The 15829-nt window shown below is 42.7% G+C and overlaps 1 protein-coding gene across 1 annotated transcript in view; it reads right to left on the reverse strand.

Moving 5' to 3' along the window:
• Positions 1 to 2197: 2197 nt before the first annotated feature.
• Positions 2198 to 15829, reverse strand: part of LOC146381840 (SH3 and multiple ankyrin repeat domains protein 1-like) — a 47543-nt gene continuing 33911 nt past the window's right edge. The window contains exons 20-30 of the mRNA XM_084937982.1: positions 15584 to 15708; positions 14706 to 14841; positions 14466 to 14546; positions 14053 to 14061; positions 13839 to 13865; positions 13692 to 13748; positions 12589 to 12710; positions 10164 to 10290; positions 6840 to 10074; positions 5846 to 6742; positions 2198 to 5564 (exon numbers count right to left, since the gene is read on the reverse strand). Coding sequence (XP_084794108.1) covers positions 5513 to 5564; positions 5846 to 6742; positions 6840 to 10074; positions 10164 to 10290; positions 12589 to 12710; positions 13692 to 13748; positions 13839 to 13865; positions 14053 to 14061; positions 14466 to 14546; positions 14706 to 14841; positions 15584 to 15708 — 4868 coding nt within the window. The 3' untranslated portion in view covers positions 2198 to 5512. The remainder of the gene's footprint in view (positions 5565 to 5845; positions 6743 to 6839; positions 10075 to 10163; positions 10291 to 12588; positions 12711 to 13691; positions 13749 to 13838; positions 13866 to 14052; positions 14062 to 14465; positions 14547 to 14705; positions 14842 to 15583; positions 15709 to 15829) is intronic.

The raw sequence follows: 15829 nt of genomic DNA on the forward strand, positions 1-15829 counted from the left end.
GTGGAAACTGTTGTGAACACAACATTGGCATGTTACATTTTCAAACACAGCTAAGTTTTGGCAGTTTTAAATAAGTTATAAAACAATATTGTGATTGATTTGGAGCCTATTGTATTCCAGTTATTCTTATTCCAGTGCTCATTTTGTTCTTTTTTAGCTCTGTTTGGTCAGTTTGGGAAATTTCTGTCTCTTTAACTCCTTGCCATTAATATTGCCTGTATGCTTTTTGGTGCACAGCAGGTATTGGACTGTACAAAAAATGCCTTTTGTGCCTTATGTACACTGATACCTGCTCTGTTCTGTGCTGGGGTCTTTCTCAAGCTGCTGCAGAGGAGATGCACATTGGAAGGCAGGAGGAGGTCTCAAAACAGATCCATGACATCAAATATAAATTGCTGCAGATGGAAATAACCACTGTAACAATAGCAACTGTTGTCGCGCTGCAAAGAGGAGTTTGAATCTAAGCCTTTCTGTGTGCATATGCTTGCATGGTCTCCATGCAGATGCGTGGGTTCTCTGCACAGTCGAAAGACATGTTAGGGTAAATCATGATTCCACATTGACCACAGTAGTGAAGGTTTGTCTGTTTTTGTGTTTGCCCTGTGATAGAACTTTTGACCGGTCCAGAGTGTACCACATTTCTCACCCCATGACAGCCGTGCTGGGCTCCAACCCCCCTCCGATCATAAGGATAAGAAGATGGATGAAAGAAAATAACAGCATTCTTTTAACTTTAAGGGTCTTTGCTAAAATTATTCAATTCTGACAACTTAACTAAACTAGCAAGTAAAGTCACAGTATGTCCTGACAGAGATTAATGAGGTATAATGAAAATATCTAAGCCTCCTGCTACATTTGGATCGCTCTGTGGAATTCCAGTTTTTATCATTTGCATTTCCACATTTGGGATGCATCCTATTTTTCAAACAAACAAAACAGCATCACTTCAGTTTTGTTTTGGGGAAGAGGATAACACTGTATGAATTCAAGTTTGTATGGGGGGGCATAGTTGTGTAGACATGGCCGAAAGCCTCCTGCCTTCTCCATGTAAATTGCGTTGATGCACAATGGCAGGTATCACATTTTGCATCAGAGGTTTTTCTTGGAAGGTCGCAAGACATTACAGTAGAACACAGTGTTGACAGTTGAAAAACAAAAAGCAAGCAAGCAAACAAACAAAAACAATGAGCACACTCCTGGTCATGCTCCTGACCTGATCTGCCTCCTTCAGGCATGCACACTGTGCTTTCTTTTTACACTGACAACTGCTGTTTGGTCTCTGGGTTGTAGTCAGAGACCCATCTGTTATCAGCATCACCCATGACATACAAGTCAGTCTGACACAGAATTGGACGGTGACTTTCTGGACAGGTTTGAAAGCCATGGTGAAAGCACAGATATGCACGTGTACATGGTTAGAACGGGACTTCCATTAAAGTCTTTTTGAGAAAAAAATCCAGGGTATATAAGTAACATTTAGGGGTCAATGTGTCCAAACTGTGAAAGCGTTTGTTTTCTCACTTGGTAGATGTCTCTAGTAATAGAGTTTGTGACTTTGTGTGTCCTGGTTTCCGAGTAAGCATCTAAGATTTCTGCTGCATCCTCGAGACAATGCAAGCCAAGCGAATAGTAATTGTGCTCATAGCAATGGAAAATTACATTTTAATATTTAAAGACCATTATATATTTTCCAAATCACAGACCTGAATGCTACTTACTATTACTTTTCAGACCTTGGAGAAACAGAGTTTAAATTAAAATAGAGATTGGTGACAAATTCAACAAACAATCCTGTTATTCAAGTGAAAAAAAGAACAAGTGCAAAGAAGAAAATATCTGTAGGAAGAACAGAAACAGTGTTTTGCATGCTTTAAGTACAAGTTTAAAGACTTGTTTCACCAGTCAGATTGCTCAGTTATGTGATGGTTACTCTTTTAATTTGTACCAGATATGCAGTCCTTATGCAAAATGAACTTGAAGATATCAGTAAAGAAAAGTAACTTTGAAAAACCCTTATTAAAACTACACATGTTGTGAGTAAGTGGTAGCCTCTGGGACCGAAACATGAAGCCAACAAGGAGCTGTCAGAAACTGTAATTCCTTGATGGGCTATTTGAAGCTGTCTCTAAAACTGAATCAATTTTAATAAGTATCCATGTTAAAATCTACATTAGAATAAAGCATATTTACAGCCTGGTACAAAAATAGTTTTTATTAGTATAACTTATATAGTCCTTTAAAAATTGGTTTCCTCTGTTTGTAAAGCCGCAAGTCCTTTTCTCACAAGGCGAAAAGACCTCCCATGAAAAACACCTGAAAACCAAAGACTGCATATAAAAGATGGACATAGCCATTTTTGTTGTTTTCCCTCCAGTCCCAGATCTCGCGATGCTAACAGTGTGTAAAATCTCACCACTAGATGTCAGTAGATTGCAATCAACTGAATTTTGTCTTCTTACTTACTCTCTCAATTCAAGTGCAAAATCCAACTGTGGTGACCACTGCAGGATAAATGACTCTGGCCACCATTTATGTGTAGTGAGTATGCGGTGTCAGTCCACTGTTTACCTTAGCTGTCAATATACTGGGTGTCCATGGCAATTTACTCTGGAGGAGGCTATAAAAGGAGTCAGTATGAGTTGATGAATCAGTGAAGCTCACTTCTGACTGATGACAACAATAACTGAGGTGAGTTGTTGAGGATACCCTGAATTTTTCTGTTGGTAAGACCTGCTGAGCCTCCCTGAGCCTGGTTCTGATGGAAGATTTCTTCCTGTAAAAGGGAGTTTTTCTTTCCCACTGTCACCATGTTCTTGCTCAAGAGGGATTATTGGTCTTTGCTTTATATTTTTGGAGCGTCTTTGGTGCTATAAAAAATAAATTAAATTGAATAAGTTCGATTAAAAGTATCCCCATGAGAAGAAAACAGTTGTGGCTTTATGACACAAAGAAAACCGATTCTTGGTAGTTTTCCTAATTGTGTGCAAAACTCAACAAAAAGAAATGCAAAAAAAGGAAAAAAAATGGGAAAACTGGCACAAAAAAATCAACATGATTACATTTACAGTTTTCTCCCATGAACCTTAAACTGACCACCACGGTAGAAAACAGTCATTTCTTTCAAGTTGTTTTGCATTGTTCTTCATGCCTCACGGGCATCATTCGTTTTGCTGCATGAATGCAGCCAGTGTTTGCTTTGAATCAAGCCATCTCATCTTCTTATCCTTGCTCTCTAAACTTTTGTCCTATTAGCTCACTGAGCCTGATGGGAAAACAATCCTGGACCTGAAAACAATGTTGTGTTCAACCACCCTAGGGCTGAGACGAGCTGCTGCCAAATGACTCAATTCAAACACTGCACTTGAAATTGGATCATTATGTGAATCTGTCAGAAGAGGGAATCCAACATGAAATGAGAATCACAACAGGGCAATAGTTTATTTTAGCATTTATTTCAACACCTTAGTTGTACCTCTATCATGTTGTTTACCAGTATACTGTATTTTATTTAAAACAAAAATTATATATATATATTTATATATTTATATATACCTTTTATCTCTGCATACTTATGCTCAAACTGTATGTAGTCATAGTCGTTATGCATTTCACTAGACCTAAAATGCTCTTTTAAATCATAGTATGTAATGCTTTCTACACTACTGCTCAATCCTTTCTCCTTTTCGACCATAATGTGATAGCAACTCGTCATAAGAATACAGAGCCGTAATTTTAAACTCACATGTAGAAAATATGCAGTATACTAACGTGTCAGCTTCACAGGGGTCACCACAGGGCGAGCAGTATAGAAAGCATTTACAGAAAACCCAAAATGAACCATAAACAAAACAAAGCTTCAAAGAATTTTGCCCACACTATTTGGAAGACAGAGATTCTTAAAATGTTTACATACTTAATATTATAATCTTCATTATACTATATTTTTATATGTTATCTTTGTCGTTGCCATCATCATCATTACATACAGAGCTATAAATGATGTGTTTTTGCCTTACAGTTGATTTTACTGCAAATGGCTAAACTGGCACGTTAAAAACAAAATCCAGGATGTTCATGTTCACCTCTATGCAACACTCATAGTATTTTAAGTTTATCGCAGAAAAATCCCTTTTAAAAGTGAGTCAGAGCTTTTCTTTCTGAGGGGTAATGTGTGTGGAACAGTGAAACATTTGGATTGTCATCTGGTGAGAAAAGATAAACAATGCCGTCTGAGCATTATAAATACATTTTGAAAAAGGCATTAGAGAAAGAAAGGGGCTCAGGGGGCAAAGCATTTGACTACCAACGCAGGCAGATGGACACACACGCACAAAATCAGACACACACAGACTCACAGAGGCTTAAGGTTGAGGAAGTCAGGCAGACAGAAGCAGTAAAAAGCCCTTTTTGATCACTGCACCTGCTGTGTGAGAGAGAGGGCGTTCAACATTATGGCATGGTAGAGGATGGAGCCACCCTTTGACCTGTGCTATGGCCAGTAAACACCAAGAAAGTCTAAGAAAAATGGTTTGAAATGACATGCTAAACATTTCATTTCTAATATGCCATTTCCTTTCTGCAGAATAATCAAGACAACAATAAAAAGATTAATTTAACAACAACAGTTTTTCAAATTTCTGTCCTCGTTTTTCACAACTTTGATTCCAACAATTAGAAATACCCTGACCAGTTTGAAATGAATGATTGCAATCAGCACTTAGTACAAAACAAATGGTTTCTACTAATAGTGAATTCAGTTTAACATGGAAAATATATTTAGCGCTTGCAAAGTACATACATACAAAGCATACTGGGGCAACCTTTGGGGGAAAATGGCAAATATATAAAACAGTACTGTGGTTGTTTAGCTTTTCTTCTATCATCATTTACAAAAAAAAGCCTTTCTCCCACATTCTGACTTTGGCTCCAGTACTCGCAGCCATCGATACTCTGATCTGCTTAAAGCTACAAAACTGATGTTAGGATATGGCCCTCTGCTTTTACAAGAGTTTCTGGCTCAGACATAATCAGTAACATTTAATTGGGCTTCACCCTTTAAGCAGCAACTTTGCAACTTTTTCTTTGAACTCAGACTCAAGTTTTCTCATTGCTGCAAAGCAGCAGATGGTGTGAGAATCCATCTGTCAGTGTGTGTGAGAATATGAGTGCAAGTGCGTATGTGTGTTTATTCTTTTACAGCACAAAACGGTGTGTTAATTAAATGCCTGTCCATCAAAAGTTTTAAAGTATATTTTCAGATGAAAAGCATTATCTTTAGAAATTCTTATTTTCTTCATCACCTCTTTTGACCAATAGTTCTACAAATTTCCATCCAGTGCTCTAAAACAAATGTGCAAGACAACATGTTTCTCCACATATCCATGGATTCGAACAAGTTCAACGCAAGCTGTTGTTGTCCACTGTTCTTCTCTTGCAAATCTTCTGTTACTGATGATCTTTGTCATTTCATTTCTTTCCCTCTTTTTCATCTTTGAATCACACCTTCATTCTCTCAGTCTGTGTCTCGGGGAGGAGTACTGACATGCAAAGGAGAAGAGAGCCGCCTGGGAAGAAAAGGAGGCCAAATCAAAGAATAAGAATGGGTGGAAACTTAAAAAAGATGGAACGACTAAGGTTGATATGACTAAGTTACTAAAGTGAAAGAGAAGGGAATGGAGAGAAGATGCGATGACCTTATCAATTTATATGCCTCTAATGAAAGAAGGGGATGGTTGAGCTAACTTGCATGGAAGTAATGAGACTCTTTGACTTTCCTTCATCATCCAGTGCTCCTTTTTGACCTCGTTGCCTCTCTGTTTTCCAGAGTCTATTAGTCCTCCCTCACCTGTCAGTGAGTTTCTTCAGTGCCCTCTCGATGTTCATTCGATGCCCCACACGTGTCACTCCTAGATCCAAGAAGTCATCCTTGGTGAGTGAAGGCAGATGTGATCCATCTATCTCATTGTCTATAAAACGCTCTCTGTGTTCACCCAGATTCAGATAAGCCAGCCAGTCGGCCACGTCATACTTGGTCCAGTAGGGTAGGGGTTTGATGGCAAATGGTTTAGTTGGAGGAGGAGGATTGAGATGGGGATAGTTGAGACAGGAAGGGCTAGGTGGTAAATGCATGGGGGAAGAGGCTCCAGAGAGAAAATGAGTGGGGGAGAGTGAACGGGAGACAAGCAAGGGATTTGGACTTGGCACACCAGATGGAGAAAACAGTGGAGGAGTTGAAGCTTTGTAGGGATCTCCTAGAGGGATGCCAGGAGAAGGAGGAGTAAGGGGCCCGGGAAACTCAAATGGGTTGCTGTAGACGGGTGTGCTTGGAAGGATTGGGAGAGAGGAGGGTCTGGGAGGGGTGGGGCTTTGCTGTTCAGTGTTATAGATAAGAGGGCTGGGAGCCCGACGTCGAGCGACTGAAGACCGCATCTCTTTAGTGGGACTGCATGGAAAATCAAAAGTCTGTCTACGCATCTTGGACCTGTGCTTAGGTGATGTTGGGTATGGGCAGTAGGTTGGAGAATGGGGAGGATGTGAATGAACTGGGGACGAGGGCATTTGTGGAGAAGGGGATCGGGTCCAGTTGCGCTGAACTGGGACTTGAGGGGAGGGCGAGACAGAAGGTGTTGCCGAGAGGTTGGGGGTCAGGGTCTGACGATGCTGTGGGGAGGAAGTGGGCAGCGGTGAGGTCGAGCGTCCAGTGGGAGGGCTATGAAAAGCATCACTGTAATCCGCTGAATACCTAAAAGACAAATAAAATGATCCTGTAAAATGTAATTCACACTATCAAATATCTTTCATTTAGTTATAATATCAAGAAGAGGTGAAAATCAGCAAACCTATGCATGGTGGGAGACTTTGGAGTGTGGCTCCACTCATCCATGCTCTTCATGCTGCTCATCTGCTGTAGCTTGGAGCTTAGTTCATTGATGATGCTGGCTTTCACACCTGAGAGAGGTGAGTGAATTCTGCGGCCATCCAAAACCAAAATGCCTCTCTGGACTCCAGCTTGCTCGTGTTCTCCAAGGTCACTCCAGCCCACTGATCGAGTGTCCATGGGCCTCTCTAAGCAGGCAGCCAGGGCAGAGCTGAAGCCGTCTTCCATCTTGGATCGACTCTGCTTGTGCTTCCTTTCATCTGAAAATCCTCCATCTATACCGGTGTCTTCTGGGTTGTTTTGTCTGTGTAACTGCAAAGGAGCGGGATTGGTGCTGTTCTGCCTACGTAGTGCTACAGATGGGCCCCTCCCTCCGCCCTCCTTGTAATGAGTCATCTTCGGAAACACGGGATTTGCCAATTTGGCGCTGTGCACCTCAAATGTTTGCCCACCTGAGTAGGTTGTGCAAGGATCCTGATGTTCACTGATTTTCTCTCCCTCTCCTCCTCGCCCATCTCCTCCAACCCCTCCTCTCTCTCCTCTTAGCCCACAGAGTCCCAGCATTTCTAAATGGTGGTCACTGCTACTGTGACTGTCCAGCTCTTCAATTCCAGAATCCACCACAGCTTCTTGCCAGTCTCCGCTCTTGTGTATAATAGTAGTCTGATGAGTGTGGTCAGATGCTTTTCCCCCTGTGGTGAAGCCAGCCTTGGACCCAGCCATAGTCATACTGTAGTCAGAGGATGCTGGAGAAGTTGTGGTGGTGGTGGCAGCAGCAGTTGCAGTCATGGTCGTGGTAGCATAGGTCATGGTAGTGGTGAGGGTGGCAGTGCCTCTGTCCTGTGCTGGGGTATGAATACCTATTGAGGGGTCGTTAGAGCTGCTGTAATAGGGGTGGGAATGGGACATGGGCTGGGGTCTGTGCAGTGATGTAGGAGGCAGAGAAGCAGCAGAGGTGGTGGTGGTGGTGGTAATGGAGGTGGAGGCAGAGGGAAAGATCTGTGGGGATGGATAAGATGGAGAGAGAGCTGACTGCGTGAGGTTGGCCACTTCACTGTCATAGGAAGTAAGGCTGGAGGTAGCGGAGTCGCCACCCTGTGAAGTGGGTTGGGGAGGATTTGAGGTCTTGGGGGATGGGGGAGGAGGTGGGGCGGGTGGAGCAGCAGAAACAGAATGCTGACCCTGGTGTTGACGATGTTGTGAAAATTCCCGGACCCTCTCATTCTTACCATTAGCAAACTGCAAAGGAGGGGGCAAGGGATCTGCGAAGACAAACTCATCATCTACGTCTATTGATGGAGCTGGTGGAGGCAAAACCATGAGTCCTAAATTTCCACCTGCTCCCGCCCTAGCTTCTTCCATTGCTTCGTGTGCTTGTGAAGGGGCTGTGGGGACAGTATACTGAGGAATGTAGCTGGTGTTGGGAGTGCTTTCCATCTGAAGGAAGGAAGGTCTGCGGGGGGCAGGTTGAGTTGGTGGGGGAGGAGGCTGTATGGGTGGAGCAGGCCTGCTGTCATACACCTCCTTTTCTCGCTCCCTGGGACTTTGTGGGTAGTACTGGGTTGAATATTGGCTGTTTCTGTCTTCAGAGAAGCGAACTCTAAGACCTTCCCTGGGTCCTCCCTCCTTTTCTCTTTCCACACGCTCCCCACCTCCCCCCCCCAAACGTAATATCCTTGGTGATTGTGGCCGGCTCAGAGATGCAGGAGAGGTGGTAGTGGTTGGGGAAGTTAGGTGAAGAGATACTGGAGAAGTGTAGGCTGACTGCGTTGGCGTTGCAAAAAGAGAAGGCGTTGGAGTCTGAACAGGGGTGGGGAAGGCTCCTACTGTGGAAAGTTGCCGGCCAAAATGTCTGTCCTCTCGTCGTGTCCTGCGATCATCTTTTAGAGCCCGCTCTCTTGCAGCCAGGGCCAATCCCAGAGGGGATGAGGGGTCCAGAACCTTCCCAGTAAGTGGGTGAATGAAGGTAGTAGCATGCTGGGTTCCATACATTGAGGGAGCTGACTTAGGCTGGCCGTCCTGATTGAGGACAGGGGAAGAATACTCAGGCAGGCCAAAAGCTGGGGGCATGCTGCTGGAATAGCTGACGTAGTTGTCTCCAGAAAACATGCCTTCATCTATAGACTTGGAAGGCCGAAGCCGAGGGGTGGGCACTTCCATTTGTGAGCCCTGTAAAGGCTGAATTCGCACCCCTTGTATTCCTCCTCCCTCTCCAGCTCCACATCCTGCTTCCACTTGGATGTCCTCCTCTGATGAGAGGAAGAAAGAAGCACTCTTTCTCCTCATATCTCGAAAGCGTTCCCTTTCCCTGCGTGCTCCTCCACCCGCAAATGTTGTACCAAATGCTGAACTATAATCCAAGTTTTCTAGGTTTTGCTGTGAGGAAACCGAAGGGGCAACAGTTGATGAAGGCAAAGAAGTCGATGTTGGAGGTTGAGGTGGCACAGAGGTGAGTGGTGAGGGCAGGCTAGTATTAGGGCTGTCTGGGGTTGCCTCTCCAGAGGTTTGGTCTTCCACATCTTGGGAGGGCTCAGCCTCCATGCTGCTACCCTGGCTGCTTCGACCACTGCTACTGGTGGAGGGCGCTTTGACAATGATGGTGGGAATGGGGATAGAGCTCTTCTCTTTGGTTGCACCTCCTTTTCCTCGATGCTGTCTCAGACCATCTTCCACTTTTGACTGTTTCATCAAAGCTCCCCGACCTCCCCTCCTTGCCACCCCTCTGCCAACTCCTCCACTCTGATCCCGGTTGGACACAGGTGGTTGATGCTGGGGTGCTTGTTGTTGGGCCTTAGGCTTAGCACTTGTTGGGGGTGTAGCACTGCTGTAGCCTCTCCTTAATCCTCCCATCTTGCCACCACCTCTCCTGGGCGCCTCTGGCTCTCTGATGCACAGTCCTTCTGACTGCCTCCGAAGGGTGGGAACCATGACCTGCTGGTTCATTACACCTGGTCCTGCCCTTTCCCAGCCAGCTTGGGAAGGATGCCCTGGCTGAGAGTGGAGCTGGTAGTGAGGTTGAGATACAGGAGGGATTGGCATGGCAGGTCCTCTACCCGGATGAGGGCCTGCAGACAAAGGTGGCTCTGGAGCAGATGTGTTTGGTGGTGGGGGGATTTCTTCTGGTCCAGGCACAGACAGGCTGCGAGCTAACTTCATAGCAGGTGGGTGAAGGTACTGCCTTTCCTCCTCTGTTACACCTAAAAAGAAGGTCACACACATTTAGAAACATTTACAAGAAGAAGCTGTACTGAGCTGGCAGATATCTCTTAATAAGAACTGACATTACCAATAGATTTTTGACGCATCATGACTGCATGCTGGGGACCGTGGCCTGGTTGAAAATGAGCTTGGTTGTAGTCAAAACCAGGTCCAGCTTGTACCATTGCCAGTGATGACTGCTGATCATATGGTTGCTTCAGGTACCAAAAAAAAGAAAGAAAGAAAAGTAAGTAAAAGAGAATGAATGAGAATTTAAAATGAAGGAGGTTTATAAAGAGAAGAAATGCAACAGGAATTTAGATATAATCAAATAAAACTGATGTTGGCTGTTGTTGAGTAGATATATACAGAATAATCCAATACATAAAAAACAATAAGTCTGAGTAACAGTACATTAGGCAGCAGAGTATAGATGAATGGACATAATCTGACTCACACTAAACAAATGTTTTGGAGTGGGTGGTCAATAGTCAATCATTTTCTCTAAAGTGCAGCGAGGGCAGGAGAACACCCAGAGCTAAAGACCAAGTTGGTTTATAGATTTGAATTATTTTTGTTGGTATTAGTCACCTCCATGACTAAATACTGTATGTGCTAAAGCAGTGGAGAAGATCTGAGAGGGTGAAATAGCTGTTGAGTAATTGTGTGTGTGTGTGTGTGTGTGTGTGTGTGTGTGTGTGTGTGTGTGTGTGTGTATAGTTATATATATTTAAAGATCAATAAATCGATAGATGGAAATACAGTAAAGAAGGCGAAAACAGTTTCTACAATTCTAATGAGTTTGAAAGATCATTTAGTATGATTAGCTTTGTTCTCCAACACAGTATTCAACAGCTTTTTTGTTATTTCTTTAAGTAGTCTTCAGGAATAGTTCTCCAGGCTTTTAAAAGACATTCACAACTCTTCTTTGGATGCTGGGTACTTTTTGTTCCAATCTCTTTCAAGGTTTCTTGTGGGATCATCTGGGCCTCGGAGAATCCAATGCATGACTGAGTGTGTTCTATAGTTTGTTTTCCTATCCAGGTATGCATTGACAGTATGTTTGGGCCCATTTTCATGTTGAAAAATGAAGCAATTGGCAATCAGATGCTTTCCAGATGGTATTCTGAAAAATCTGATGGTACTTTTCTGCATTCATAATTTCATTGATTTTGACAAGACAACACTAAAGCCCCAAATCCTAACAGAGGCTCCATTGTAGACACTCACTGTTGTACCTCTCCCTGATCTCCTCCATACATACTGAATCAGAATTTTCAATTTTGGATTCATAACACGCAAACTTTTCTCTGTATTTGCCTTCCTCAAAACCTGAGACCATTTCTGATGATCAGCAAACAATAGAGGGAACAATTAAAGGTCCAGATGCATCTCCTAGGTGACTTTAAAGCCCCATTTCCATTAGTACCTCCTCGGATCGACTCGCCACAGTTTTCAGCAGGTATATTTTACCTTGACATCCACCCTTGTTGTAGTGTTCGTGTCGCATATTAATTACATCATGGGATGCTCAGATGCGTTGCTATGACAATGTCCATGCACATTAGGTAGTACTCAATTGTAATGGAAAACCAGTTGATCCGAGCTAAGTCATGGCGAGCTATGGCGAGTTGATCCAAATAGGTACTAATGGAAAAGGGGCTTTAGATACTGCTCATGTGCAGTAGATAGTTTTGTTTGTCCTCCACTTGTCCAGTTTCTTTAAAATTTTTAAGGACACGCTTCTTTTAAAAAAAAAAAAAAAAAAAAACCAAACAGTTTTCATAGCAAATTCATAACAAATGGGAGCATATGATAATTTGGCAAAGTGTGTTAGTAACAAAATGCACAAAGATACGATTCAAAATTCGTTCCTCTCATTAAAAATGACGAAAAATGACAAAAAAGCCTAGCTCCTTAGAAGCAAAATATAAAGAAAGGAGGGGTGATTATATTCAAAATTGCTCCTTAACTCGAGTTCAAGCCATTCACATTGCAGCAACTTAGTGCATTTAAGCACATGGACATGATCCAGACAACCTGCTGAAGGTCAAACTGGGCATCAGAATGGAGAAGAAATGAGATTTAAGTGAGAGAAAATATCCAGTGAGCGGCACTTCTCTGGGAAAAAAATGCCTTGTTGATGTCACAAGTCAGATGAGAAGTGCTTTGAAGCGATACAAACGCAAACGTAACCCAACAGAGGTCATCAGAAGAACGTCTGAGGAATATTTCTAGCATCTTGTTAAATCTTTGATTTTGTGCCACAAAGAATTAAAAGCGGTGGTGTCCAATTGAGGCAATAGGAATAGCTTGGTATAAGAAAAGGATTTTCTTTTATGAACTGTGATGCATGCAGAGCAATGTTAGTATAATCCAGGAATAACAAAAAGGATAAAAAAAAAACAAAGGTCAAAATGAGCATTAAAGGCCCCCTTTAATAACTTGTTGACATGTATGTGCTACAGGAATGACCTCAACTAGGACCATTTCCTCACAATTCCCAACAGTACCTCCTTAGACACATTGGGAACAATACTCTTGCTTCGGTCCCTCTTGCCTCCATGACCTCTCTGGCCCTGGTTGTCTGATGTCATGGTGTGTTGGGCGGCAGCCAAGATTTCATCCAGTTTATCTAAAACACAGACAGAGCAGAGGGCATAAGACATAAGGCGTAAGTCAGGGCATAAGGAAACAGAGGAGTAGTGGAAGAGCCGTAAATAAAGAAGCCAAAGGAAGATTTCAGTGATCCTACTCCTCTGTCCTTAAAGGTACAGTGTGTAAAATTTCACCTCTAGCACAACCCCAGCTACGATGGCACTGTGGGACAACAACTCTTCTCTAGTGAATGAAGGCTATCAGTCCACTGGTTACCTCAGTCATTAATATGTGCCCATATCTATTTTCTCAGGATGAGGCTGTAAAGCTTTATGAAATGAGTCTGATGAGTCAGTGATGGTCACTTCTGACCAGTGACAGCGATACTGAGGTGAGCTGCTGTTATCTAGTGTTAGTGAAACTAACTAATGAAATCTAAATGCTGTTGGACACTTATCAAATAAACTATCATACATTTTGTGTAACGTAATCAAACTTTTTTACTATATATTTTTTAGGACACTCCAGCCCAACATTAGCTGGCATAACGTTAGCTTATAATGAGCTGCTGTTGTATAGCTGGCTCATTGTCAGCAGCCCTGAGATGGGAGGTTCACATATCTAATCTGGTGACAACAAGTGACTGCAACACTACTGGGAATAGATAAGCAGGTTTATGCACATTTCCATGTGACTTCAATCCAGATGATTAGGTTTGATATGAGGGAGGAGAGACCAGTGGTGCAGGAGGTGGAGAAAGACAATACGAAAAATGATGATAAAAGTATACATGAACAGATGTTAAATGGTCATATATAGTTTGAAAGAGCCACTGTATTTCTCAGCCACTGAATACAAGATGGACTCTGCCTGTATGAGCAGTTTATAATGCAGCTATATCAGTTTGCTGGAAGTCATAATCACAGACCAAATAACCTCAAAAAACTATGCACTGTACCTTTAACGTATCTAAACACCTTCTTACAGTATCACAAGAGCAGTGAGAGTGATTTCTTACTTAAAGCCATCTGATAGACGGTCCTCTTCTTATCAGGACCCTGAGAGGACTCGTACTCTGGAAAAATAAGCAAAAAAGACATCAAACTGACTGATTTTTAATTAAAGCTCAGAGGCTGATAGGGGTGATGATAACACTGATACTCACCTGCTTTCTTTTTCCACGGAGAGGCAGCTGTTGCACGCGTAATTGGGGAAAGAGAAATTAGGTGTGACTAGAACTTCTGCAAAGTGTGTAAAGCAGATGAAGAGATGAAGTACATACTCAGACACATGTGATGGTGTGAATGCTGATGTGATGATAGGGATGTTGATGGGGACAGAAATGATCATGAGAGCACACAAATCTGTGATTCTCCCACCTTTGTCCACTGCATGCAGCACATTTGGTTTGAAAAGAAGAGAGAAAACAGAGCTGTTTGTGACAAATGACATTTTAAATGCATCATTTTTACAACATGCCGCTGCTTTTGTATCGCTTAACCTCACTGTTTAATTGCCACCTTTCTTCTTCATGGCTAACATCCTAAGTGCAAATGAATCAAAAGACTTCTTCCCATGAAGCTGTTGCTAGTGAAAAAAAATGCACCACTCTGGATAATTTTCTTGGCTTTCTGCATCAACTTGGTTAATATTTAATGCTGTGTTTCCTTAATAGTACCACAGTACTATACCATCCTCCTGCAGAAAAGCTGCTAACCCACCCCAGAAGAAGCCTTTTCAATGTGACCCCCAGAACTCATGCTTTTGCGCTTTTTCCCTTCTTTCGTCTTACCCATATCTTCCAGCTCTGATGTCATTGACTTGGAGCGCAGGGCAATGGCAGGAGGAGTCAGTCTTTTTGTCTGCTGTGGGGCTGCCAAGGGAAGCCAGCCAAATGCAGATTTAATGTTTAGAATTCTTGTATACAACCCATTGCAACAGGCTTTCAGGTTGACGTAAACATGCAATCAGCTTAATCATCACATGATAAACACAGAATTCAAATGGCGTAAGACGAAAATCTGACTAGTACCTCGCTTTCGAGCCGTGTCCTCCAGCTCAGGGTTTCGAGCAACCATGACAACTTTCACCATGAGACTGTTGCCGCCCTGCCGGATCATGTTGACAACCTGCCGATGACCAACCTTCACCACATTCTGCCCGTTCACCTGCCAGAAAAACACAGAACAAAATGAAAAATCCACTCTAGTCGCACACAGTGGATGAAAAACCTGAGACAGTTTGGAGTGCACACTTTAGGCATTGTCTCCTCTTACCCAGTGGTTCACTTTAACAATTTGGCTTTCTTGTGTGGTTTAAAACATAAATCTTACTGGTTTCTGGGCAGGTGCACCAGCAAGTCAAGCTGCAACTTAATAACAGTTACAAAAGCTTGGGCAGCTATATAAGTGACTCATATTAGGTTGAATAGTAATGAACAGCTTCTGTCAGCTGTAACAAAGGTTTGACAATCACCATTTTTAGTGCCAAGGTTTTAAGGGAACATACAGGAACTCTTAAAGGCTAGACAGTTGCAGCAACTACAAGCACAGCAGCCTCCAAATGACCATAACTAAAATGCAAATTATATATTTAGGAGAAGTATAGAAATAATCACATCAATGCATCATATCATGCACATATTTTCAGTGCACACAAATGTCTTTACCCTGTCCATTCTCTGTCTTCTTTATTGTCTATTTTTGCTATTATTAAAGGAACATACAATCACTGAACAGCAAGTGAAGAAACCATTAGCATTTTTACGTGTAACGTGTTTCCTGCAGCTTCCTATGTTTGTTGCATAATACATGAACATATGACCCCAGTTTCTGTTTTACAAAACTACTTATTTCTTCATAGGTCTTGAATTGAAAGTAAAAGTAAAGCTTCAGTTAACATGCTGGTTACCTCGATGAGGAAGTCCCCCATCCTCAGGCCCGCTCTCCACGCCACGCCCCCCTCATCAACAGACTCCAGGTACTGCAGCGCGGGGAATGCTGGCGTTGGAGTGAACTCCTCTATGGGAGTCTGAGCTGTAGATGATAACAGAACAAGAGGTTCACCACAACAGGCGCATGGATTTCATAATTATGCAGTAATTGAGAGATTAAAATGTTGGCTAAACAACTAACAAGACTTAGAAGTCTTTGGCAA

Source organism: Perissodus microlepis, chromosome 8 (genome assembly GCF_051167445.1).
Source record: "Perissodus microlepis isolate ML-2025 ecotype Zambia chromosome 8, ASM5116744v1, whole genome shotgun sequence".
Classification (NCBI taxonomy): domain Eukaryota; kingdom Metazoa; phylum Chordata; class Actinopteri; order Cichliformes; family Cichlidae; genus Perissodus; species Perissodus microlepis.